This window comes from Equus quagga, chromosome 20 (genome assembly GCF_021613505.1).
Source record: "Equus quagga isolate Etosha38 chromosome 20, UCLA_HA_Equagga_1.0, whole genome shotgun sequence".
Taxonomy (NCBI): Eukaryota; Metazoa; Chordata; class Mammalia; order Perissodactyla; family Equidae; genus Equus; species Equus quagga.
In genome coordinates, this window is record NC_060286.1 from 32740703 (window position 1) to 32765760 (window position 25058).

At 38.0% G+C, this 25058-nt stretch overlaps 1 protein-coding gene across 1 annotated transcript in view; it reads right to left on the bottom strand.

Annotated features, from left to right (window-relative positions):
• Positions 1–25058, bottom strand: part of RPS6KA5 (ribosomal protein S6 kinase A5) — a 170910-nt gene that overhangs the window by 54219 nt on the left and 91633 nt on the right. Inside the window, exons 4-5 of the mRNA XM_046647804.1 lie at positions 13563–13678; positions 10444–10551 (exon numbers count right to left, since the gene is read on the bottom strand). Coding sequence (XP_046503760.1) covers positions 10444–10551; positions 13563–13678 — 224 coding nt within the window. The remainder of the gene's footprint in view (positions 1–10443; positions 10552–13562; positions 13679–25058) is intronic.

Below are 25058 nucleotides of genomic sequence, written 5' to 3' on the forward strand. Positions count from 1 at the left end.
AACGTGATACACTACATCAACAAAATGAAAAACAAAAACCACATGATCATCTCAATAGACGCAGAGAAAGCATTCGACAAGATCCAACACCCATTTATGATAAAAACCCTCAGTAAAACGGGTATAGAAGGAAAGTACCTCAACATAATAAAGGCCATATATGATAGACCCACAGCCAACATCATACTCAATGGACAAAAGCTGAAAGCCATCCCTCTGAGGACAGGAACAAGACAAGGGTGCCCACTTTCACCACTCCTATTCAACATAGTACTGGAGGTGCTGGCCAGAGCAATTCGGCAGGAAAAAAAAATAAAAGGAATCCAAATAGGTAACGAAGAAGTAAAACTTGCGTTGTTTGCAGACGACATGATCTTATACATAGAAAACCCCAAAGAATCCACAGAAAAACTATTAGAAATAATCAACAACTACAGCAAAGTAGCAGGGTATAAAATTAACGTGCATAAATCAGTAGCATTTCTATACACTAACAATAAACTAACAGAAAAAGAACTCAAGAACTCTATCCCATTCACAATCGCAACAAAAAGAATAAAATACCTTGGGATAAACTTAACCAAGGAAGTGAAGGATCTATACAATGAAAACTACAAGACTTTCTTGAAAGAAATAGGCGATGACATAAAGAGATGGAAAGACATTCCTTGCACATGGATTGGAAGAATAAACATAGTTAAAATGTCCATACTACCTAAAGCAATATACAGATTCAATGCTATCCCAATCAGAATCCCCAGAACATTCTTCACAGAAATTGAACAAACAATCCTAAAATTCATATGGGGGAACAAAAGACCACGAATTGCTAAAGCAATCTTGAGCAAGAAAAACAAAGCCGGCGGAATCACAATCCCCGATTTCAAAACATACTACAAAGCTACAGTGATCAAAACAGCATGGTACTGGTACAAAAACAGGTCCACAGATCAATGGAACAGAATTGAAAGCCCAGAGATAAAACCACACATCTACGGACAGCTAATCTTCGACAAAGGAGCAGAGGGCCTACAATGGAGAAAAGAAAGTCTCTTCAACAAATGGTGCTGGGAAAACTGGACAGCCACATGCAAAAGACTGAAAATCGACCATTCTTTTTCACCACACACCAAAATAAACTCAAAATGGATCAAAGACCTAAAGATTAGGCCTGAGACAATAAGTCTTTTGGAAGAGAATATAGGCAGTACACTCTTTGACATCAGTTTCAAAAGAATCTTTTCGGACACTGTAACTCCTCAGTTGAGGGAAACAATAGAAAGAATAAACAAATGGGACTTCATCAGACTAAAGAGCTTCTTCAAGGCAAGGGAAAACAGAATTGAAACAAAAAAACAGCTCACTAATTGGGAAAAAATATTTACAAGCCACTTATCCGACAAAGGGTTAATCTCCATAATATACAAAGAACTCACACTGCTTAACAACAAAAAAACAAACAACCCGATCAAAAAATGGGCAGAGGACATGAACAGACATTTCTCAAAAGAAGATATGAATATGGCCAATAGACACATGAAAAGATGTTCATCATCGCTAATCATCAGGGAAATGCAAATCAAAACTACACTAAGATATCACCTTACCCCCGTTAGATTGGCAAAAACATCCAAAACCAAGAACGACAAATGTTGGAGAGGTTGTGGAGAAAGAGGAACCCTCATACACTGTTGGTGGGAATGCAAACTGGTACAGCCACTATGGAAAACAGTATGGAGATTTCTCAAAAAGTTAAAAATAGAAATACCCTATGACCCAGCCATCCCATTACTGGGTATCTATCCTAAGAACCTGATAACAGATATCTCAAGAGTCCGTTGCACCCCTATGTTCATTGCAGCATTATTTACAATAGCCAAGACGTGGAACCAGCCTACATGCCCAGAAACTGATGATTGGATAAAGAAGATGTGGTATATATACACAATGGAATACTACTCAGCCATAAAAAAAGACGAAATTGGCCCATTCACAACAATGTGGATGGACCTCGAGGGCATTATGTTAAGCGAAATAAGTCAGTCAGAGAAAGACGAACTCTATATGACTCCACTCATAGGTGGAAATTAGTATATTGAGAAGGAGATCTGATCGGTGGTTACCAGGGAAAAGGGGGGGTGGGGGGAGGGTACGGAGGGGGAAGTGGTGTACCCACAACATGACTAACAAAAATGTACAACTGAAATTTCACAAGCTTGTAATCCATCATAACATTAATAAAAAAAAAAAGAGTGCCTTACAATAATTCACTAATTCACTAAACAAAAGACTTCTGTTTTGTTTTTGTATTTTATTTTACAATAAAAAGACATTTCTTAAAAAACTAGTTCTTTCCTAGGTGTCTTCATACCCAATTAAATTCTCACTGAATGTGCAGGGGAAAAAAAAGGCATTTCAAGACAAAGATACAGTTTACTATTCATTGATCCTTGTTAAAAAGACATCTAAAGGATGTACTCCAGAAATAAACTGAACTCGCAAGATACGAGTACAATGTAAGAAGTAACAGCGAGCAGAAAAACACAGGGAAACATGAAAAAGTCAAAAAATGTATTGAATTTATAAAATGAAAATAATTACATAATAATGATTAATCTGGGGAAATATAACACAAGGTGGGACTAAAATAGTAAGTAACAATAATATATTAAATGAGATGGATAAGAGAAGTTAAAACATTCTAATGTTCTTGTGGTTGTTGTGAGATCATGGACATAATGGTTAATTTTAGACTCTGTTAAGTTGGTACATAAGTTAAAAATTTCAGGGTAATAACCACTAAAAGAATAGAAGTAGAATCCATGTAACTTCTAGACCACTAGGGGGAAATGAAATAAAGAAATCTTAGTCATTTAAACAGAAGTCAGGAAAGGAAGGGAAAAAGCAGAAAGAAATTATGATAAAGAGAAACACACAGCAAGATAAGAGAAATAAATAAAAATATATCAGTAATTATAATATACAGATTTAACTCACCAGTTAAAAGACAGAAACTCTCTGGATCAAAAACAAAATCCAGCTATATGTTACTTACAAAAGGCACACCTAAAACATAATGACAAAGAAATATTGAAAGTAAAGAGATAGAAAAAGATATGTCAGACCAACACTAACCAATAGAAGGCTGGAGTATTTTTATTAATAGTAGGAAAATGAAATTTCAAGGCAAAAAGGATTATTACAATTATGTAGGGTCATTAAATAACACTAAAACGAACATTTCACTAGAGAAATAACACTATTCCAAGCCTGAATACTCTCAAAATTTTTTGAAGAGCCTTAAACTATATAAAGCAAAAATGGAGGGATCGTCAAGAAGAAATGGACAAATCCACAATCATAGTGAGCATTTTAACATATTTCTTTTATAACTGACCAATCAAGCAGGAACATAGTGAAGCTATAGAAGATTTGCACAGTTTTCCTGAAAATATACAAAACTTTATATCTAACAGTTAAGAAACACGCAGTCTTTTCAGGTATACATGGCACATTTACAGAAATTAACCATGTAATAGGTCATAAAGCTAATCTCAGATACCAAATAAAATCACGTATATTTTGTTCTCCAAACAGAAAGAATAAAATTAGAACTCATTTACAAAAAGATAATCAAAAGTTCTATGTATTTGAAAACTTAAAAACCCATTTCTAAATAATTCACGGCCAAATGGAAAAACCACAATGAATATGACACTATTAGAATAACAGTAAAAATGCTATATATCAGAACTTGTGAGATACATCTAAAGCTGTTCTCAGAAATTCAATTTTATTAAAAAAGAAAGATTAAATATTAGTAAGCTGGATGTCCAACTCAAAAGTTTAGACAAAGAATATGAAAGAAACTCACACAAAGTAAAAGGAAGGAAGCAGTATGACAACATCATCAAACAGACAGAAAAAATGAGAGGCTTGACAAAAGCTGTTTCTTGGAAAAGACTAATAAAATGGACAAATCTCTAGCAAAAGGATGAAGAAAAAAAGAGGAAACTTACAAACCAATAATAGTAGTAATTTAAAAGGAAACATTACTGCAGTTATAACAAAAAAGGAACTTCATGAAAAAATAAGCAAAGGACTTCACTAGACATTCCTTCAAAAAGTGATGTACAAATGGCCAATAAGCATTTGAAAAGATGCTCAACATCACTAATCATTAGAGAGATGTAAGTTAAAACTACAATGAGATCACCTCACACTCATTAGAAGGACAACTATCCAAAAAGCAGAGTAACAAATATGGATGAGGATGTGGGGAAATCAGAACCCTTGCGCACTATTGGTGAGAATGTAAAATGGTGCAGGTGCTATGGAAAACAGTACGGCAATTCCTTGAAAAATTAAATATATAAGTATCATACAACTCAGAAATCCCACTTCTGGGTAAATATCCGAAAGAATTGAAAGCATGATCTGGAAGAAATACTTGTACACCCCTGTTCACTGCAGCATATTCACAATAGCCAACAAGGGGAAGTAACCCAAACGTCCATTAGTGCATGAATGATACACAAGCTGCGGTATATAAACACAATGGAATATTATTCAGCCTTAAAAAAGAAGGAAATCCTGTCACATTCTACAACATAGATGACCCTGGAGGACGCTATGCTAATTGAAGCCAGTCACAAAAAGATACTGCACAATTTCACTTATATTAGGTAACTAAAGTAGTCAAATTTATAGAAACAGAAAGTAGAATGGTGGTTGCCAGGGGTTGGGAAGAGGGAAAAATAGGGAGTTTTTGCTCAGGGTATAGAGTTCAGTTTTGCAAGCTGAAAAAGTTCTCGAGATCTATTGCCCAACAATGTGAATACAGTGAACACTATCGAACTGTACACTTAAAAATGGTTAAGATGGTCATTTTTGTTCCATGTATTTTTTTAAAGATTCCAAGAATGGAAATCTTAAAAGATTAGTAAATTTGGTTATATTAAAATGTCAAATCTGATAATGGCAAAAATACCATTAAACAAAGTTGAAGACAAGTGAAAGACTTGGAAAAGAAATTCACAAAATAAATCATTATGAAGGATGGGTATCTAGAATATTTAAAGAACTCCAACGAACCAATAACATCAGGAAAAAAACTGCAACACTGATAGAGAAAACAAAGAAACCGAAATGCATCTCAGTAGGAAAATGGATAAACTGGACAATTCACAGAATATCATACAGCAGCTAAAATGAATGAAACAGATTCATATTTATCAACTGGATACATTTCAAAAATAAGTCAAATAAAAAACAATTTGCAATATGGTATGCCATTTATGTACATTTTAGAAACACAAGCTGATAGTATATATTGTTTATGGATATACACATATGAAGTAAGGGTGCTAAAACAAGATTAAATTCAGTCCACCACCCACTCTGCCTGCACTTATGCAGCTAAATGTTGTAAGAGAAACACAGAATTAGGTTGACCAATTTCACTGTAAATTCATGATCATGAACTTCAAGCGGGGCTTTAATACTGCCCAACAAATATGCTCCTTTCCTGATCCATTCGCTTTCCCACTGTCTTCACTGCTTATTCTCTCTCTTCTCCTCTCTCCTCCAACCTCCAATGTCTCCTTTCCCTTCCTCACTCTCAGTGAGAAAACAGAAGCAAGGAGAAAAGACCACCTATAAGCTCCCACTACCACTTCTTGTCAGCCACCACATCTGTGCCCAGTAACTCAACTTTCTCCTCTATTTCGAAGGATGAACTGACCAAGTTTCTAGATAAGGACACTTGAGCTTATCCCTCTCAAGGACAGTGTTCCAACAATTTTCCCCTTTCTCTCTTATTTCATTATTATATCTACCCTCACTTCCTTTTCAGGACTGTGCCAACCAGCGTATGACATCTGTCATTTCTCCCACCTAAAAAAAAAAGACCTCGCTTGACCCCACTTCATCCTCTGCCACGCTCTCCATACAATTTCACTATTCCTTTTTACAGAAAACCCCAAGCCTACATTTGTGGATGAGAATATGTCTATTCCCATTCTCTCTCTCCTTAGGTTTAAACCGAGCCAATGCTCAATCTTCAGTCCTCATCTTACTTGACCTAACAACAGTGTTGGACACAGCTGATCATCTTCATCCCTGAAACACTTCTTCACCTGGCTTCCAAGACAACATACTTGCCTCTTTTCTTCCCGACTTCCCAGTGCCTTTTTCTCAAGTCTCCTTTGCTGACTGTTCCTCCTCTCTTTACTCTCTTACTGTTGGAATAGCTCAGAGTTCAGAGCTTTGTCCTTTTTTCTTTTCTATCTATATTTACTCCATTGGTATTCTCATTAATTTTCGTGATTTTAAATATTACTTATATATTGGTAAATTCTAAATTTGCATCTCTAGACGAGACCTCTCTCACAAATTCCAGACTCATGTATCCTACTGCCTATACAACATCTCTGTTTGTATGTCTATTAGACATCTCAAACTCAACCTGTTCAACTGCACTCCTCCAACCACCCAAAACCTTCTCCCCACAGCAGCCCACCCCATATTATTTGATGGCAACTTCATCCTTCCAGCTGCTCTGGACAAAACCCTCAGAGCTACCCTAGATTTCTCTTGTTCTCTCACACCCCATATCTAACCCATTAAGAAATTTCATTAGCTCTTATGTCAAAATATATTTAAATTCTGACTACTTCTTACAACCTATCCTACTACCCCATGGTCTAAACCAATACCATCTCCTGCTAGGATTAATGCAACAGCTTCCTAACTGGTCTCCATGTTTCTAGACTTTTCCCACTACAGGACTATCATGCTTGGCAAACAGAATTAGCCTTCTAAAATAAGTCAGATCATGTCACTCTTCTACTCAAGACTCCCCAGGGGCTCCCCATTTCATTCAGAGAAGCCAGTCCTTACAACGTCTTCAATGCCCTGCATGCGATCACCTCCACATCCTTATTTCCTACGACTCTGACCCTCATTCATTCTATACCCCAACCTGGCCTCCTCATTGTCCCACAAACAGCCCAGGCACATGCCCATCTTTGGGGCCTTAACACCAGCTGATCCCTCTACTTAGAAATAAAAGGCTTTCCTAAGATATTGATATGACTCATGCTCTCACTTCCTTGATGTCTCTACTCAACTGTCATCTTCTCGGGGAAGGCTTTCCTGATCCTGATTTGAAGGCACAACCTTTTCTCACCCTGATACTTCCTATCCCTCTTGCCTACTGTAATTATCTTCCGGCAACTTACCACTACCCAGCATATTCCACACATATTTTACTTACTTACTAGTTCCTGACACTTAGCATGGTTTTAAATCACTTCCCCTTCTTCCTTAGAAAACAGATAAAAACAATCTATTTATAGATTAATATATTCTATCTATAGATTAATATATTCTATATTAATATAGAATAATGTGACTGCTAAGCATAGCACTCAAGTCAATAAAAATTATATATTTAAGATGGACAAATGGAATATATAAGAGAAGTTTCTGTGAAAAGAATCTCAATTCAAAAGTTGTCCCTGCTTGCTCAGTGACATAATTTACGTTAAACCTGCCCATTGAACTTGTGCCTTGAACCTGCCTTAAAATAAATAGTATTATGAATAAATCTTACCAGAACTAATAATTTCTACCATAAAAAAGTTATAGAGGGATCTGTGAGGCAGACACCTGAGGACAAAGCTACCTCTGTCCGCCTCTCCCTCCTCCTGTCCAAAGGTAGAGGATCTGCTCTGATATCCGGTGGAAAAAAACTTTACAAACAAATGACTGAAGCTAAGTTGTTAGTATCTGAATACTGTGTGATACTGTTTGAGTAGAGGAAAACTTGGGCAGCGGAAGAAACACTTTTACTGGTTTCTAGATCTCTTGCTTTCCCAACCATTCCATCTCAATGTTTACCTTAAAGTAACTAAAATTATCCTAGAGTCAAGTCAGATTCTGGCAAATGACTGATAGGGCTTATTTACAGAGATGTAATAGGTTCTTTATGAGCAGATGCAAACAAAAAGAATCGTGAACATAAGTCACTACAACTCAATCAGGAAGGGAGACAGAGGTAACTAAAAAGCTGCCTTGGAGAGTTGGGTTATCTGAATTCCTAATGCAAACATATTCTTTACAGATCCTGAACCTCATCTGGGCATCCTGAGACAGGTACGTTATAACAGCTTAATCCTGCAAATGACATCATTAACTAGGCATTCATTAAAGAAAGCTGTAACAAAACTTTCCTACAAATAAGAAATTAAGGGAGAATAATTTAAGATTCTCATTCATATATTTTAATTTTGCTCTCAGTAATCTGAAATCTGAATTTCTCTTACAAGTAGAAATTGATATTTATATAGTACTTTACACTTTAAAAAGTACTTTCAAGAGCGTTAACTCATTGTGTCCATACGACAATCCTATAAATTAGATAGGACAAATACTATTTTACAGATGAAGAAACTAAGGCTGAGGGGTCAATGACTAAGCGACTTGCCCAATGTCACATACTCAGGAAGCAGAGAACCGAAAAAGGTCCTCTAACTTCAATATGCGTTCATTCCACTACACTAAAATGCCTCTTCAGGGTTTGAAGAATTAATTAATGAATAACACTATCTGAACTGAGCAAAGGTTGCACTTTTCTATTTTTTGGAAAGAGAAAATAGTCACAAATCCATAGCCCTTTTCCTTCTAAGTATAGTCACGGCGGCAGAGGGCTATGATTAAGTCGGCTACCTCTGTGTTAAATACCGGGGATGTTATTTTCATTCTAGTTCTATTTATCTACCTGAGGATTCATGCTAGCAATCTGTTGTGAAATTTCAAACACTCAGTAATTGTGAAAACACAGAATGGATATACCATATATAAGTATAGGGTAATTAATAACACATGAATCTATCATTTTCACATTACTTGTTTATAAATAGGTAAAGAACAGATGCCCTTTTAAAAAATGTTTTTCAAGTCTTCAGTGTTAGAATCATATATCCAATACCTGGCAGGCTGTCTGACTCACGCTAAGAACTCAGCAAACATTTGCTGAACTGTACTCTCAAAAAATCCTAGGAAGGACATTGACTAGCCTGCAGATATTTAGAAATGTCTTCTCAATTCTCAGAATCTCAAGGGATTTATCAAATTCTGTGGTTGAGAAAAGAATATATCAGTAAAAGTATCAGATTTGGAAAGTAAATCATATAAAGGATTTTGGGGGGTCAGAGGTGCAAAGTAGCCTGCTTTGGGGCTTCTCACGTTACCGGCTTAGGATTTGGCTGTGATCGGGAATGCTAAATCAGTTACAACTAGTACTTCTGCCATCCATCTTCCAAAACCTGGTCCCTATTCTCTTCTCTCCTTTTTGAGTGCATCCCTGAGTTACTCCTTTAGTTTCACTCGTAGGGGTTTAGTGAGGAAGCAACAGGAAACGCATTTCATGTCACATTTTGCTGAAGTTGCTACTAAAATTTTTACAAAGGAGAAAAAGTTTTAAAAAACCAAACTTTGAAGTAAGTTCCTCAAAAATTCATCTATTCTATAAGTATGATTTTTTTATCAAAGATAATCAATATACTGTTATAACCACAGCTTCATGAAGGCAGACATCATTTCTGTTTTACTCATCCTTATATTACCCAGTAAGTAGCAGAGTAGAGGCAGTCAAGAAATATTTATTGAATAAGTGAACTGAATGAAAACAGATATGATAAAAAACTGGGATCCTTAGTTTTTATAATTTCAGCACTTATCTAATTCACCTAGGACTGCTTTGGCAATGTTCCAAAAAGCAAATAATCAGAAATAGATACATTTAATTTGGAACTCAAGAATGATGCCTTTTATAACAACAAAGTCCTTTACCACAGAAATTTTACTTTACTACAAAAAAAAATTTCTACTACAAAAAATGTTTACTTTTACTACAGCCCTTTCCTACAAAAATAATAATCCTGCTTCTTTTTGCTCGTATAAATGAAAACAACAGCAAGATTATCAAGAATTAGCTCTACTAGATACCTGTCATTTTCGTCAAGCGAAGTCATCACAACATGTCCTACTTTGTAATTATAACGTAAACTGCAGGTTCTTCGTTTTGTTCATTCTCTATGGGCTACCATCTAAGCCATAATTCTTCGAAAGGCCCCAAAGGTTTATTTAAATTTTTCAGTTATATTTTATGGGGAAAGTTAAATGCGCAGTTTTGTTTTAAACCGTGGAATTCTGATACATCAATTAAAGGTTTACTGAAATTTCAACAGGATGGTTCAATGGTGATTTTAAACTAAAAATCTTTATAATCATTCATGTCAAAATGTTCCTCCTGGCAAACCTGCACAGAAATCCATAATCCATATGGTACTATCCCATTAAATGCTTATTCTATAGATAATTTTTCATCATTGTTTACATTCTGTTATTACTAACTTCAAATTAAAATATAATACTCACTTCATCAGCCACAAACTCCTTACTCAGACCAAAATCTGTCAGCACCACATGGCCATTAGAATCAAGTAGAATATTCTCAAGCTTAATGTCACGGTATATAATCCCCAACTGCAAAAACAAACAAATACACATTTTAAAACAATTTCCAAAAAATAAGTTAGGAAAGTCTTTCCTATCTACCTTGAAAACAAACCAAAGAAAGGCATTCTCCTGCCCAAGATGCTGCAAGAGCTCTTAGTCACTGGCGGGGGCAAATGTAAATTCCTTCATCTGGGGCTTCATCTGCTGGGTTCTCTGGACCTCTCTAATCATGCTTCATTCTCTGTGTAATGAAGGTCCATTCCTGTTGGACCAGCTTCTGTAATGGTCTCCCTGTTGACTACTGCTTCTTCCTGTCTCTATTCTTGGTCTATTTCATCCTCACTCCAGATGATCTTCAGGTGCTTTCTTAGCCAATTCATGTCCATCACTTCCTATTGGCTTCAGAAGGCTTTCCTGACTACAAGATCCCACGCTGGTCATTTTCTTGTTTTTATTCCTACAGCACTTATATTTACATTGTACTTACCTAAAAATAACTGATATTTTCTAGGTATTTCCTGTTTGTCTTGATATAACCATATGCTAACTCTGTTTTTCACTTTTTATGCGTTTATCTAGTATCTAGCATAGTGTCATGTGTCAAATAGGTCATTAATAAAGGCTTGTTGAATAATGGGTTCCTAAACATAAAGGTTGAAGACCCTAAGTTAATTTTAGTTGATCTTTAGTTCTAAAGAAGCAAAATAAATCAATTAGGTAATATTTATATATCTTTTCATTTTGTTTTGCATGTAAGTTTTATAGTAAAACACTTCAGCTATTACTTCAGCTATACAACATAAATAAATGCACCCAAGTCATGTAAGAAATTCTTGATATATGTGAATTCCATGTTTCATGTTATGTCAGCCTGAATTAAATGTTTTTAAACTTAGAAACACTGCCTTCCTCAAGACTAAGTATATGAAAAAGCAGATTCTTAATAATCTCTTAAGATTGAAATAAAAAATTACACAAGGTAAAATACTAGGCAATTTTCTCCCAAGAACATCGGTGTCCCACAAGAAAGAGAGGAAGGACGACATCTATAGCCTACTGCACAGACATCTGACTTGAAGCATTACAAGCATCTAATAAACAGTGGGATTTTGTATTTTTTTAACAACTTTTTTGGAAAAGATCTTAGGAACAAATCATTTACCGTCTGCTTTACCTCATCACTTCCAAGTAAACTCCCATTCTCGTCTCTTCCTGGGAAATCCGCTGTTAGTAGCTATATGAAGATTAGGACTACTGGCTTTGTGGTATACTTCTTTGTATTCATCTTTTCAGGGTAGTAACATTAAGAGAAACTTAGCTGAGATCTGATTTGCTATATTACTTTCAATCCACGTCAATTACATTTACATAATGTTTCTGATTACCCTGTTTTAATAATGCATTTTCATAGATTTTCCTTTAATAAACAGAATTAACAGAATTTAAGGCTTTCACACAAATTAAAAAGTGAATTCACTAGCTCACCCGTCGGAGCCTTGTATTTTGTTTTTACTCTGCTATTTATGGTGATTTCCACTATCATTTTTATATTATAAAAAATTACACCTAACACCCATCTTTTCAGGCTTGTCCTGGGCCCAATTTGGTTCACGTACGGAGAAGTCCTGACTACTTTTATATCCCACAAAAATGATCACAGGCATGAAGCTTGTCACTACACTGACTATTCTATCAAAGGGGATCCAGCTGTCCCCACCCCTTCAGCGCAGCTCCCTACCTTATGGCTCCTGTTTCCTTTCTCCCCATGGCCTTGCAGCCCTGCCCCCTCGGCTTTTTCTGTTTCCCTCCTGTTCTTACACGTTTTTCAATCACTCCTCTTAAGATTCCTATTCCGAATCCCACCTCCCTCAACCTGCCCAGTCTTGTTTCTACTCTGGGTTAAATCTACCCTTTTCTTGATCCCCTCCTTCTTTTCTTCTATCTTCTCATCATCTTTTCTCACAGCCTCTCTCCATCCACTGCCTCCATCCCGCAATTCTAATCTCCCTTCCCCTTTAAAAACTTCATCCTTCTTCCTTGCCTTTTTCCTTTAGTTCTCTCCATTCTTTTCTATGCTCCGTAATCAGCACTTTCATCTCTGTTTATCTGTAACCTAGTGTAGGATCTGAATACATGACAAAGAAGAACAGAGGCTTTATGACATACCTGTGTCATCCTAATTTACTGACCCAAGTCATGCTGATCTCCTTATGGTCTCGCACACTTTTGATAAAAATTACTCTACTAGCACCTTCTTTGGCTGAGGAAATGCACACAAGCCTAGTCGACATGATGATTGTTTGCTTCTACAATAACACTTCTTCATTACGTTAAAAAAAATTTTTTTAGTCAAAAGTTTTTGTATCAAAATTAATAGTACCTGAAATATTTTTTTAAAACTTTACACTGATTATATTTATAAAGTTTAAACAGCATCATAGACATTCATTCCACTTAAAGTATTTAGTGACTGCGTTCCTGCTACATGGAGGCAATGGAGGAGGCGGGGGGAAGAGGGGGCAAGACAGGGCCTCAGAGACAAAACAAATGGGAAAGAGAGCCAGGGTGGGAGAGGGGGATAGGTGGAGAGCGTAGGTAGGTGTTTCTTTCAAATAACGCATGTTCTCCAACCTGATCCGGAAGTACACCTGAAGATGTGCAGGCAGATTCTGCAGTGGGGTAAGTCACAATGAATGAAATACGTATTATGACTTGTGGTTTCATCTTAAAGGTTATTTTAAGAATGAAAAGCTTTTATTCTAATGATACTTTGTAATATGCATTAGGAGTTTCCATGAACAAAACCAAAAAAATTGCTCAGGTTCTACATTTTTGATCTGCACCACAGGAACTACAAGGGGAAAGCAGAGTTTTAAAAAGGGAACTATGAAATTGAGAAAATTGGTAACGGTCTATAAGTGTGCTTTCACAACTCCACTAAGACAATGACATGTAAAAGCATTAGCTCTTTCAGCTCCATCGTTACCTCATTTAATAGATTTTTCAAAAAAAGAAATCCCAAAGATTAAGCATCTTACCTTGTGGAGATGTTCGAGGGCGAGCACAATCTCTCCAACGTAGATCTGCACCTCGTGCTCTGTGAAACGCTCTCTTTGAGAAAGATGGGTAAAAAGTTCTCCACCATTTATATAATCTAAAAATGAAATATATTTGTTCTTTCTTTGACTTATATTCATAAACCAAAAGAAGTATTTCCCTTTAATTTCTTTGGATTAACCATAAGACCCCGATTTTAATATATTATTTTTTTCTACAACTCTTAGTATATAGTATACAGTTTCATATACAATATGTGACTAAATTCATATAGTAATACAGTCTCATAAGATAAGGACTACCCTAAACCACAATCAAATGAATTTGCATAGAGTATTGCCATTAAAACTATTACATGAAATTTGCATGTTTAAATACATTTCCCCAAACACAGCATATCAGAAGCCTCTGCCATTGGCGTATAATACTTAACTTGCTGGGGAGTACCAAAACATCAGCCACGGTGATAACTAAAACAAAAATGAAGTGAATAAAACACAAACAAAAATCCAAAAGGCCTTCCTTTGTAACAGCTGCCAGCCACCATATTTCAGCAGATTCCTTACTTTCCACAGCTGTCTCTGCGCCCTTCCCAAGACGCACATCAGGCAGCAGGTAGCCAGCCTTCTTACTGCTCCATGTAACCCAAAGCCAAAGGAGGAAATCATGGCCCAATCTAAACACCTGACACTAGAAATTTACCATTTCCCTTTCAATCTGCCCTATTTATCCCAAGAGGAATAATGAAAGACAAAAAGGCTACAGTGAGACATAAATAAAGGAGCTTGGAAATAAGATAATAAAATAATAAAAAACAACAATACAATATGTTCACAATTGGCTCTAACAAGACATTTATTGATAAACTGACAATAGTTTCATCAGAAACTAACCACTGCTACATTAACACACAATATTTGTGTGTCAGAAACATACACCTAGAAAATAGTCACAAATGTTGTTTAAAGCCTCTCTCCTAAAAAATTTGAAAGCACATATCCCATGTATACTCACTTGTCAAGTTTACCACAATTTGATAAAAGAACAAAGAAAAATCTTCATGAACTCAGAAATTTTTGTTTTATCTTGCCCATTTAACTTTAAATTCCAAAAAGCAGATGCAACAGAATGAAGGAACTCTAATAGCTGGGTATTTTGCAATATATTTCACAAAACACATGCCAGCAAAAAGCACTGCCCTTCTAAGGCTTCTGTATTTTGCCAAAAGGTTTTAATTATATCTTAACACAAAGCTAATTATTAAAAAGGTGTAAAGGAACACAGCATTCTTGCAAACTAACAATGAATTTTTTCTATCTTTAAGTAGTTATTTACTTAACCCTAATACTGACATTTATGCATAAATGCTTTCCATAGTTAGCGATGACACAGAAATAGGCACCCGTAGGTCAGCTGACCAACTGACAAACTCCTACCCATCCTTGAATATCCTACTCAATTATCTGTAAGAACTTCAGAGCTCTCTGTTCTTATGAACTACCTCTCCCTTGGGGAAAATCTCTGAGTCACTGCCCTGGAGTTGGGAGCGAGGACAATGGCCCACTTCTCTTGGAGTGACACTCCTGCTTTATTGGCAAGGTGCTGGGTGAGGGCAGCAGTCTCTGGTCTTCTCACCTTGACTCTACCAGCCTGGAACCTCCACTGTACAAATGAAATGGGGCACGGGCATCAGAGCTCCATATTCTCAACCTGCCACACCTAGAACAAAGCTTCTTCCCTTTGAGCAGGGGCTGGGAGGAGGAAGGGAGCTCCCAACTTCTCAGCCACGTCTGCAAGGAATTGAGCCTGTATAACACAGAGCTGAGGGGATGGGAAATGCTGGTGGCCTGCAACCTCCTCATGAGATACTGTATCCCTTAACTGGGAGCTGAGAGGACAGGGAGCCACACCTACCCAAATGGAGCTTCTGTCACACAGGCAGCAGGTCATGGCTCAAGTGCCACCCACTTTTGCTGTTCTTACTGAGATGTAGTAGATTTTCTTGAATAAATGTTGCTTCATTTGCTATACACCCACCCATAGGCCAACTTCCAGAGATTTAAAAAAAATTTTTTTAAATAACTTTTACCACTTATTAACTGGTTGATTCCCTGCATAGCAGGCCCATGGAGCTCTTCACATTGCCATACCAGGAGAGAGCTCTCTGATGCTTTCTTAAATTATTAATTTGAGGGTATTCTTGTATATTGTGGATACAAGTCCTCTGTCAGGTACATGTACGGAAAATACTATCTTTGAATCTGTGGTTTGCCTTTAATTTCCTTAAAAGTGTCTCATGATGAGCAGAAAATGTTTAATTTTGATTAGTTCTTCTTTTTTTCGGTTAGCGTCTTGAGGAGTCTTTGCCTACCCCAAAGTTATAAAGATACTCTCCTAAGATTTCTTCTAAAAGCTTTATACATTTAACTTTTATGTTTAGGTCCATCTGTTTTGAATGAATATTTGTGTACAGAGCAAAGTAAGGGTTGAGATTCACTTTTTCCCATACAGATATGCAGTTGTTCCAGCACCATTTGACGCCTTTCCTCACTGAATTGCTTTGGCGCATATGTCAAAAATCAAATGACCACATAAGTGTGGGTCTATTTCTGGAGTCTCTATTTTATTCTACTGATCTGTACGTCTCATACCATACGTCTTGGCTACTGTAACCTTATAGTAAGTTTGAAATCAGATAATTTAAGCCTTCTACATTCGTCTTTCTTCTTTAAGACTGGACTGGCTCTCCTAGTTCCTTTGTATTTGCACAGAATTTTAGAGTCAGTTCGTCAATCTCTACAAAGAAACTACCGCCTGGATTTTGATTTAGATAGTTTTGCATCTATAGTTGAATTTACAGAGAACTGACATGTTAACAATATTGAGTTTTCCAACCCATGAATATGGTGTATCTCTCTATTAATTAGGGTTTCTTGAATTTCTCTCAGCAATGTATTATAATTTACAGAGCAAATTTTTCCCCAAGTATTTTATGTTTTTAAAAAAACTGTACTGTAAAATATATTTTAAAATTTCATTTTCTAGTTGTTTGATGCCAGTATATAGAAATATAATTGCTTTTTCATTTTTATTTTGAAACAATTACCAATTTACCAAAATTGTAAGTCTAGTACATAGAACTTTTTTGAACCACTAAGTTGCCAACCTGATATCCCATCACACATATACTTTCATTTGTATTTCATACCACAACATAATCATCTAAAAAATCAGGAAATTAACATGAGTATATTATTACCATCTAACCCTCAATCCTAAATTCAAGTTTCCCTAGTTGTTCCCAAAACACCTTTCACAGCAAAAAGTCCCAGTTCAGACTCAAATGTTAACTTTAGTTCACATATCTGTTTTCTTCAGTCTATAACAGCTCCTTAGCCTTCCCTTGACACTTTTGAAGGTTACAGGCTTGGTAGCCTGTCCACAATTTGAGTTTGTCTGACGTTCCTCCATGATCATATTCAGGTGTGCATCACTGGGAGGAAAATCGTAGAAGTGACACTATGTTCTTGGTGCATCCTCTCAGGTGGTACACGGTTTCAATTCACACTAATAGTAATGATTTTCACTTGACCATTTGATTAATGCAGTATCTCCTCGGCATGTCAACCATAAACTTACCTACCTCACCTTTGTAATTAATAAGTTAATACTGGAGAGGTACTTTGAAACTGTGGACCTATCCCAACCCAAATCAAATATTTAGTTTATTCACTTATATCTGAATGGATTCACAGTTTCGTCTTTTATTTAATGGGTTAAAATTCCCCACTATCATTTATTTTTGATTTTGGGAATGTGGTTCTTACTCATAAGGCATGGCTCTTCTAGAAGTCTGATGAAAATCTTGTGGTGTTTACCAAGTCCCTGGCCCTTGGGAGGAAGTGAACTCCAAATTCTGTCTCCCCTGAGGCTGGAGATGCCAAAATCTTTACTCACCTCTTTCAACCTTCCCGTTACTGCTTCTGTCTGGGCTACTTAGAGTCTCACCCCATGTGTTCACAGTTGAGAAGTCAGCTGATCCACACAGATTTGTGAACTACCTCACTTGTGACTCCCTTCTTTCCAGGAACCCTCTCCTCCACAATTCACAGCCACTCTGTTAGCCCCAAACTCTAACTTTGGACTCCTCACCCTTGTAAGACTGCCACTTCTGGACTACATTTTGACCTATTATTTTGCACATCCTTGGAAGTAAATATTTTCAATAGCTAGAAACACAGGTCTTTGGTGTCAAAAAGTCCAAAAATCCTAGCTATGCCATTTATCCGTTGTGACTTTGCGCAAGTTGCTGAAACTCTTTGAACCTAAAACAATTTTTATAAAAGCAGGACAATATATCTTCTGAGGGTTTGCTCATTTCATTCAATAGATATTTGAGCCCTTATAAACCTTCTAGGCACAACACACATAGCAGTGAACAAAACAGACCATAACCTCCATCTAGTGGAGCTTGTAGTTCAGTGGAAAGAGAGAAACGTAAGTAATCAGATACCATTAACATGTTGGAAGGTGATGACTGTTATGGAAAAGACAGCACAGATAAAGGCAGATACGGAGTGCCAGGGGAGAGGCGAGGAATGCACTTTAATAAGCAGGGCTCAGTGCATGGCGCACCAAGGTGACTTTTGAGCAGACTTTAAGAAGATGAAGACATGAGCTAAGCAGATATTTGGGGATCAACTGCTCCTGGCAGACATAACCAAGTACAAAGACCCTGAGGCAGGAGGGGGCCTGGTGTATCTGAGGATCAGGAAGGAGGCCAGCGTGGCTAGAACAGAATGAATGAGGGAGAAGTAGTAGGAGAGGCAAGGTCACAGAAGTACTGAGTTAGGGCATTCGGCAGCTTGTGGATGGCCTTGCCGACCATTACTGGGGCTGTTCTGTATGCCACGGACTGCACAACATATTGTGATCGAGTGAAGAGTGGCTCCTGGAGCAGGGCAGCACAGAGGTTCTGGCCACTGTAAGGATTTGACCTTTTATTCCAAATGAAATGGGATGCCTCTGGAGGACTGTGGGTAGAAAAGTGATATAAGACTCGCATTTTAATAGGATCGATGACTCTGGCTGCTGTGCCAGGAACAGCAAGGGTGAAAATAAGGAGACGACTTGCCATAAACAAGTGAGAGGTGATGGTGGGAGGAAGGTGGGCAGCGGTGGTGGGAAGGATCCAGCCCGACCTGAGCACCTGAGATGGAGTTGGTGTTACCTGAGGGGGCAAGGCTGCAGGAGGCATAGGTTTGGAAGGGATGATCCAGAGTTCACTTTTGGATCTGAGGAATGCAGTGTCTGACAGATAGTAAAAGCTCAATAAACGGTAGTTACCATTATCGCCACCATCATCTTGAATTATACATTCTAAGACTACTAAGAGGTCCAAGAGAGCCCTTCTGGAACCTTTTCAGGAAAAGGAAGATAGATTTCTTATGGTCAGAATCCCACCATTAAGAGGATGTTCCATGAACCATCCTGAAAGTGCTTCATGTCAATTCCTTGAAATCCTGTGCAGTTTTTTCAAGGACCTGTAGGCATATGAGCATTCTTCTGAGAAGAGAGGATCCACAGCTTCCCAAGGAGTCGTAAGCCAAAAAAAGTTTAAGGAACATCACTCTAAAGACAGCATTATAAATTTGAATGGAAAAGTCCCTATCAAATCTCTTCACAAACAAACCAACCAGTGCTGACTGCCAGCAATGGAAACGTCTGTGAGGAGTGCCTGGCAGCTCGCCGTGCACCGGTAACTTCACCATCACAGCACATGCACCCGGCACTGCTTCTCCTGAGCACTGAGATGGCCTCCCTCTGACTCCTGCCCTTGCTCGGCAGAGCTGTCCTGGAGGTTATTTGTATTTAGAATTGGACTGGTGAGGTTCAGAGCTTAAAAAAGTGAAATGGAGCAAGGGGTTTTCATTTTCAACAGGATCTCTGACTACTGAGGATGTGCTGGAACAGCACCTCTGGTGTCTTTACACCTCTGTTTATCAGGAGATCTAGCAACTCTCTTAGGGGAAGGTTGGGACTTCCCTTAAAACTAAGACCAACTCAGGCAGAGAAAGAGCAAATAAAACAAAACTTAGAAAAGATCATAGGGATATTATTAAGTGTGAGCTGATTTATAAAATTTTTATCCTCTCGAAAGAGAACACTGGGATCAGGAATGCAGGCAGACTCTGGGATAGAGTTAGCAGTGGCATAAATATGGTCAGTGACTTCATGAAAACCCAGATCCTTACTGACATCTGAGAGGGAGATTCTTCTCAGCTTTCTAACTCAAGGAACTCCTTCCCCCTGCCTCCATCCTTTTCCAGTTGGGCATAAATCACCTTTCTTCCTATGAAAGACTTATTTAAAAGCTCAGGCTAAATAAAGCACCTGAATGGAAACTGTCTACTTCTAGAATTATTTAAGGTCCACTCTGCCTGGTGGGCTCTTGGTCCATGCCAACTTGTCTACCCTGAATAACTTTCCTGCCAAAATTATGGATTCATTAGATTTCTAGAAATTAGATTTCTCAAGTCTCTGCCAATTTCTTCCACAACAAACTGCAAGCATGAGGATTTTATTTTTTAAACCAATGCTGACTGTTTTTATTCCCTTTATGATAGGAAAACTGCCAGAAACAGCATGAGAATATTCAGGGTTTTTTTTTTTCCTGCTTTTTCTCCCCAAATCCCCCCAGTATATAGCTGTACATTTTAGTTGTGGGTCCCTCCAGTTGTGGCACATGGGACACCACCTCAGCGTGGCCTGACGAGTGGTGCCATGTCCGCACCCAGAATCCAAACAGGCAAAACCCTGGGCTGCCGAAGCAGAGCGCACAAACTTAACCACTCAGCCACGGGGCCAGTCCCTCAGTTTTTATTTCTATTCCAGAGGCTTTTTGCCTCTGTGGACATACGATGAAAATGGACTAAGTGGTGTTGACTCAATATACACTCCTGCCTACTGCTGTTTGCATAGAAGCAGCATCTTAATAACCCTAGTTGTCAGGGTAAGTGGGAAAGGGCTGCTGACAGATAAGAACTGAGTGATATAAAACAGGGTTTGGGCTGCCCTCCTTTAAAATCTGTGTCTTAACACAGCTCACTGCTTTTGAGACTAGACAAAGCTGTAATGACAGAAGGAGATACTGGGCATTCTGTATGTGCCTGTTCTATTTAGATATGATAATGAGCTTGATCCTCGTAAACAATGCTCTGAGGTAGGTACTATTATAATAGTATAATCCCCAGAGAAAATCATTAGTCTGTAGAGAATAGTGAAACTCAGAGAGGTTAAACAAATGATCCAGAGTTGGATATCCTGTGACTGGGAGAAGAAGGATTATGAACATGGGCAGTCTGACTCCAAAGACAGTGACTTGTTAGGCTGTATCAGAATTGTCGTTTCCTCACTCCCAACACGGGTTTACTGTCACTTACTGGGAGCAGCCTCATCAGGCAGGTGGTCTTGCTAATTCCTGTCAGAAAAACTGCCTTAAGATCAACTGTTCTGTCCTTCAAATATTTAAATGGCTTAGAGCCAATAATTCTATATATTTGGTCATATAATTTTGCTATCTTACAGGCTTTTCCCAATTTAAGTTTTGGAGGGCTCATCAGAATGCCACGGTACTCAAAAGTAGACATTCTAAGGGGGCTATACTGAGATTTTATTTTTTAATGGACACAGTAAACAATGAGTTTCAATCTTTTTTGAGAGAAGGCTAAGCTAAAATTATCACTGACATATTTATGGCACAGAACTTAAGAAAGTCCATTTACCTCTTGTAGGAGTAGACCCAGGGCTGTTTTCTCAAAAGAAGTACTTGGCCTTGCCTGTAGGAATATCTACAGCCTTGCAGAAGGCTTCTTAATTTTTCCTAAGAGGTTATCACCTTGATCTGCCTGCCTGTTAAAGCAGATGGAACTGAATTTGACACCATAGAAGAGCTACAATCTAGATTCTTGCCAGAGATTAGAACCTCAAATTGTCTGCAGTCCAAACCTCAGCAAATGTTCAGTTGTGAGAAACAATACATACAAAGGACAACACACATAATCTATACATCCTTCTTGATATGCTGTAATGGCTTTGGACAAAGAGCAGGAGAAAGCTACAAACTTGGAAAACACTGTTTTGGACAAATTATACTCTGATCCTGTTCTACAGGCTTACATTATAAGGCAGTGTCATGAAACTTGGCATTATCTTTAGTCAAAGAAGTCTAGGGAAACCTTTCTATTACATCTAGGCCCTATTAAAAAAGGTTTTCCTAGATCACAATGCCTTATCTGTCAGTTTTATTCATTTTTTAAAAACCTATCTTGATACAATTTCAAACTTACAAAAAATATTTGCAAGGAGCATCATGGCAGAGTGAGCTCTCCTGGTAATCTCTCCCCTCCACCATACAATGAAAAAGACATTCATACTCCAACAGAGGACATCCAAACACAACATAAAAGATGTCTGAGAGACCCATGTTGCCCTATGATGGAGGGCGGAGAGGCTGGAGCCCCCCTCAGAGGAGGTGGAAGAGGGTAAGAGAAAACTTCACTTCCTCCCCAAAAGACTGCAATCTGGGACCCCAGGTGGCCTCCAAGAGGGAAGGAAGTGGGGAGGGGACATTTGTTCGTGGGAATGTCAAAGATCCCCAAGGGCTCTCACAGCCTAGAGGGAAGCCCTCTACCAGGGGGAAAGCTATTGCGGGGGGTGACCTCATCAAGTCAACACCCCAGGAGAGCAGATAGTGAGAACAGAGTGAGAAAACCCCAAAAGCATGCAGAAGAAAGCACCCCTCTCTCCCACCCGCTCAGCGCTGGCTCCAGTGCTGGGATCTCAGCAGAATGCAGAGGGCTCAGAATATGTGGCTCTTGACCCCCACCTAGTGGCGATAGGCAGTAACCAAGACCAAATAATAACACAATGAGCAAAAACAAAGCCACACCCTCTAACATTATCAAAAATTATATTAAATCTCCAGACCAGAGAGAAAAGGACAAGTATCCAGAAATCAGTCCTGAGGACACAGAAATATGTAATCTAAATGACAGAGAATTCAAAATAGCTATCATCAAAAACTCAAGGAGTGGGGCCGGCCAGGTGGCAAAGTGGTTAAGCACGCATAGTCCATTTCAGTGGCCCAGGGCTCGCCAGTTCGGATCCCGGGTGCGGACATGGCACCGCTTGGCAAGCCATGCTGTGGTAGGCGTCCTTCATATAAAGTAGAGGAAGATGGGCAGGGATTTTAGCTCAGGGCCACTCTTCCTCAGCAAAAAGAGGAGGATTGGCAGCTGATGTTAGCTCAGGGCTAATCTTCCTTAAAAACAAAAAACAAACAAAAAAAAAACCTCAAGGAGTTAAAAGAGAATGTAGAGAAACAATTCAATGAGTTCAAGAGCAACTTCACAAAAGAGACTGAAACTATAAAGAAGAATCAATAAGGAATACTGTAGATGAAAGACACAACAGAAGAGATAAAACAAAATATGGATTCCCTGAACACTCGAGCAGACATTACAGAGGAGCCAATCAGCATAAACAAGGATAGACATGTTGAAATGCTCCAGATAGAGAAGGAGAGAGAACTAAGACTAAAAAGAAATGAAGAAAGTCTCAGAGAAATATCCAACTCAATTAGGAAATACAACATAAGAATTATAGGTATTTCAGAGGGAGAAGAGAAGGAGAACGGAGCAGAAAGCTTGTTCAAAGAAATAATAGCCGAGAACGTCCCAAACCTGGGGAAAGAGATGGAAATCCAGGTGAAAGAGACTACCAGATCTCCTAATATGTCAATGTAAAAAGACCTACTGCAAGGCATATAGTAGTGAAACTGGAAAAACTGAATGACAGAGAAAAAAATACTAAGGGCATCAAGGCAGAAGAAAATAACCTACAAAGGAACCCCTATCAGGTTTTCAGCAGATTTCTCTGCAGAAACCTTACAGGCTAGGAGACACTGGAATGACATATTCATATCTTTGAAGGACAAAAACTTTCAGCCAAGAATACTCTATCTAGTGAAAATATCCTTCAGATACGATGGAGAAATAAAAAGTTTCCTAGATAAACAAAAGCTAAGGTAGTTCATAGCCACAAGACCTCCCCCCACCCAACAAGAAATCCTCAAGGAGGCCCTTGTACCTGAAAAAAAAAAAAGGGGGGGGGAGAAAGAGGTTACAAAGCACAGAGTAAGGAGATAAACAGGTAGACAAAATCAGAAAATTGTAGCTACACATCAGAACAGGTTAGCAAATACTCAATTATAGCACTGAAGATAAAGGGAAGGAAAACACCAAAAACAAAGATAATCTTGCTATTTTAACCATAAACTCACAACTCAAGATGGACTAAGATGTGAGGAAAACAATTTAGTAGGGGAAGAGGTAAGGGACTGAATCAGTTTAGTCTAAGGAAATAAGAGGCCATCAGAAAATGGACTATCTTATCTATGAGATTTTGACTACAAACCTCATGGTAACCACTAAACATAAAAAACTACATAACTCAAGTGGTAGACTAAAATACACAGGACAAGAAACAAAGGAAATGCAAGAGAACCAGAAAAAGAGTGATCAAATGGCAGCATTAAGCCCTCATATATCAATAATCACCCTAAACATAAATGGACTGGATTCTCCAATAAAAAGACACAGAGTGGTGAGACGGATTAAAGAACAAGACCCAACAATATGCTGCCTCCAGGAAACACATCTCAGCTCCAATGACAAACACAGGCTCAGAATGAAGGGCTGGAAGATGACATTCCAAGCTAATGGCAAACAAAAGAAAGCAGGCGTCACAATACTTATATCAGACAAAGTGGACTTCAAGACAAGACAGGCAAAGAGAGACAACGAGGGGCAGTATATAATGATCAAAGGGACACTCCATCAAGAAGACATAACACATATAAACATCTATGCACCCAACAGAGGAGCACCAAAGTACATAAAGCAACTAATAACAAACCTAAAAGAAGATATTAATAACACAATAATAGTAGGGGACCTCAACACTCTACTCACATCAATGGATAGATCATCCAGACAGAAAATCAACAAGGAAATAGTGGAATTAAATGAAAACCTAGACTAGATAGACTTAATAGACACACATAGAACACTCCATCCAAAAACAGCAGAATACACATTCTTCTCAAGTGCACACGGAACATTCTCAAGGATAGACCATATGCTGGGAAACAAGGCATGCCTCAATACATTTAAGAATATTGAAATAATAATAAGTACCTTTTCAGATCACAATTCTATGAAGCTAGAAATTAATTACAAGAAAGAAGCTGAGAAAGGGATAAAGATGTGGAGACTAAACAACATGCTACTGAACAACCAATGGATCACTGAAGAAATTAAAGCCGAAATCAAAAAATATCTGTAGACAAATGAAAATGATAACATACCATACCAACTCATATAGGATGCAGCCAAAACCATATTAAGAGGGAAATT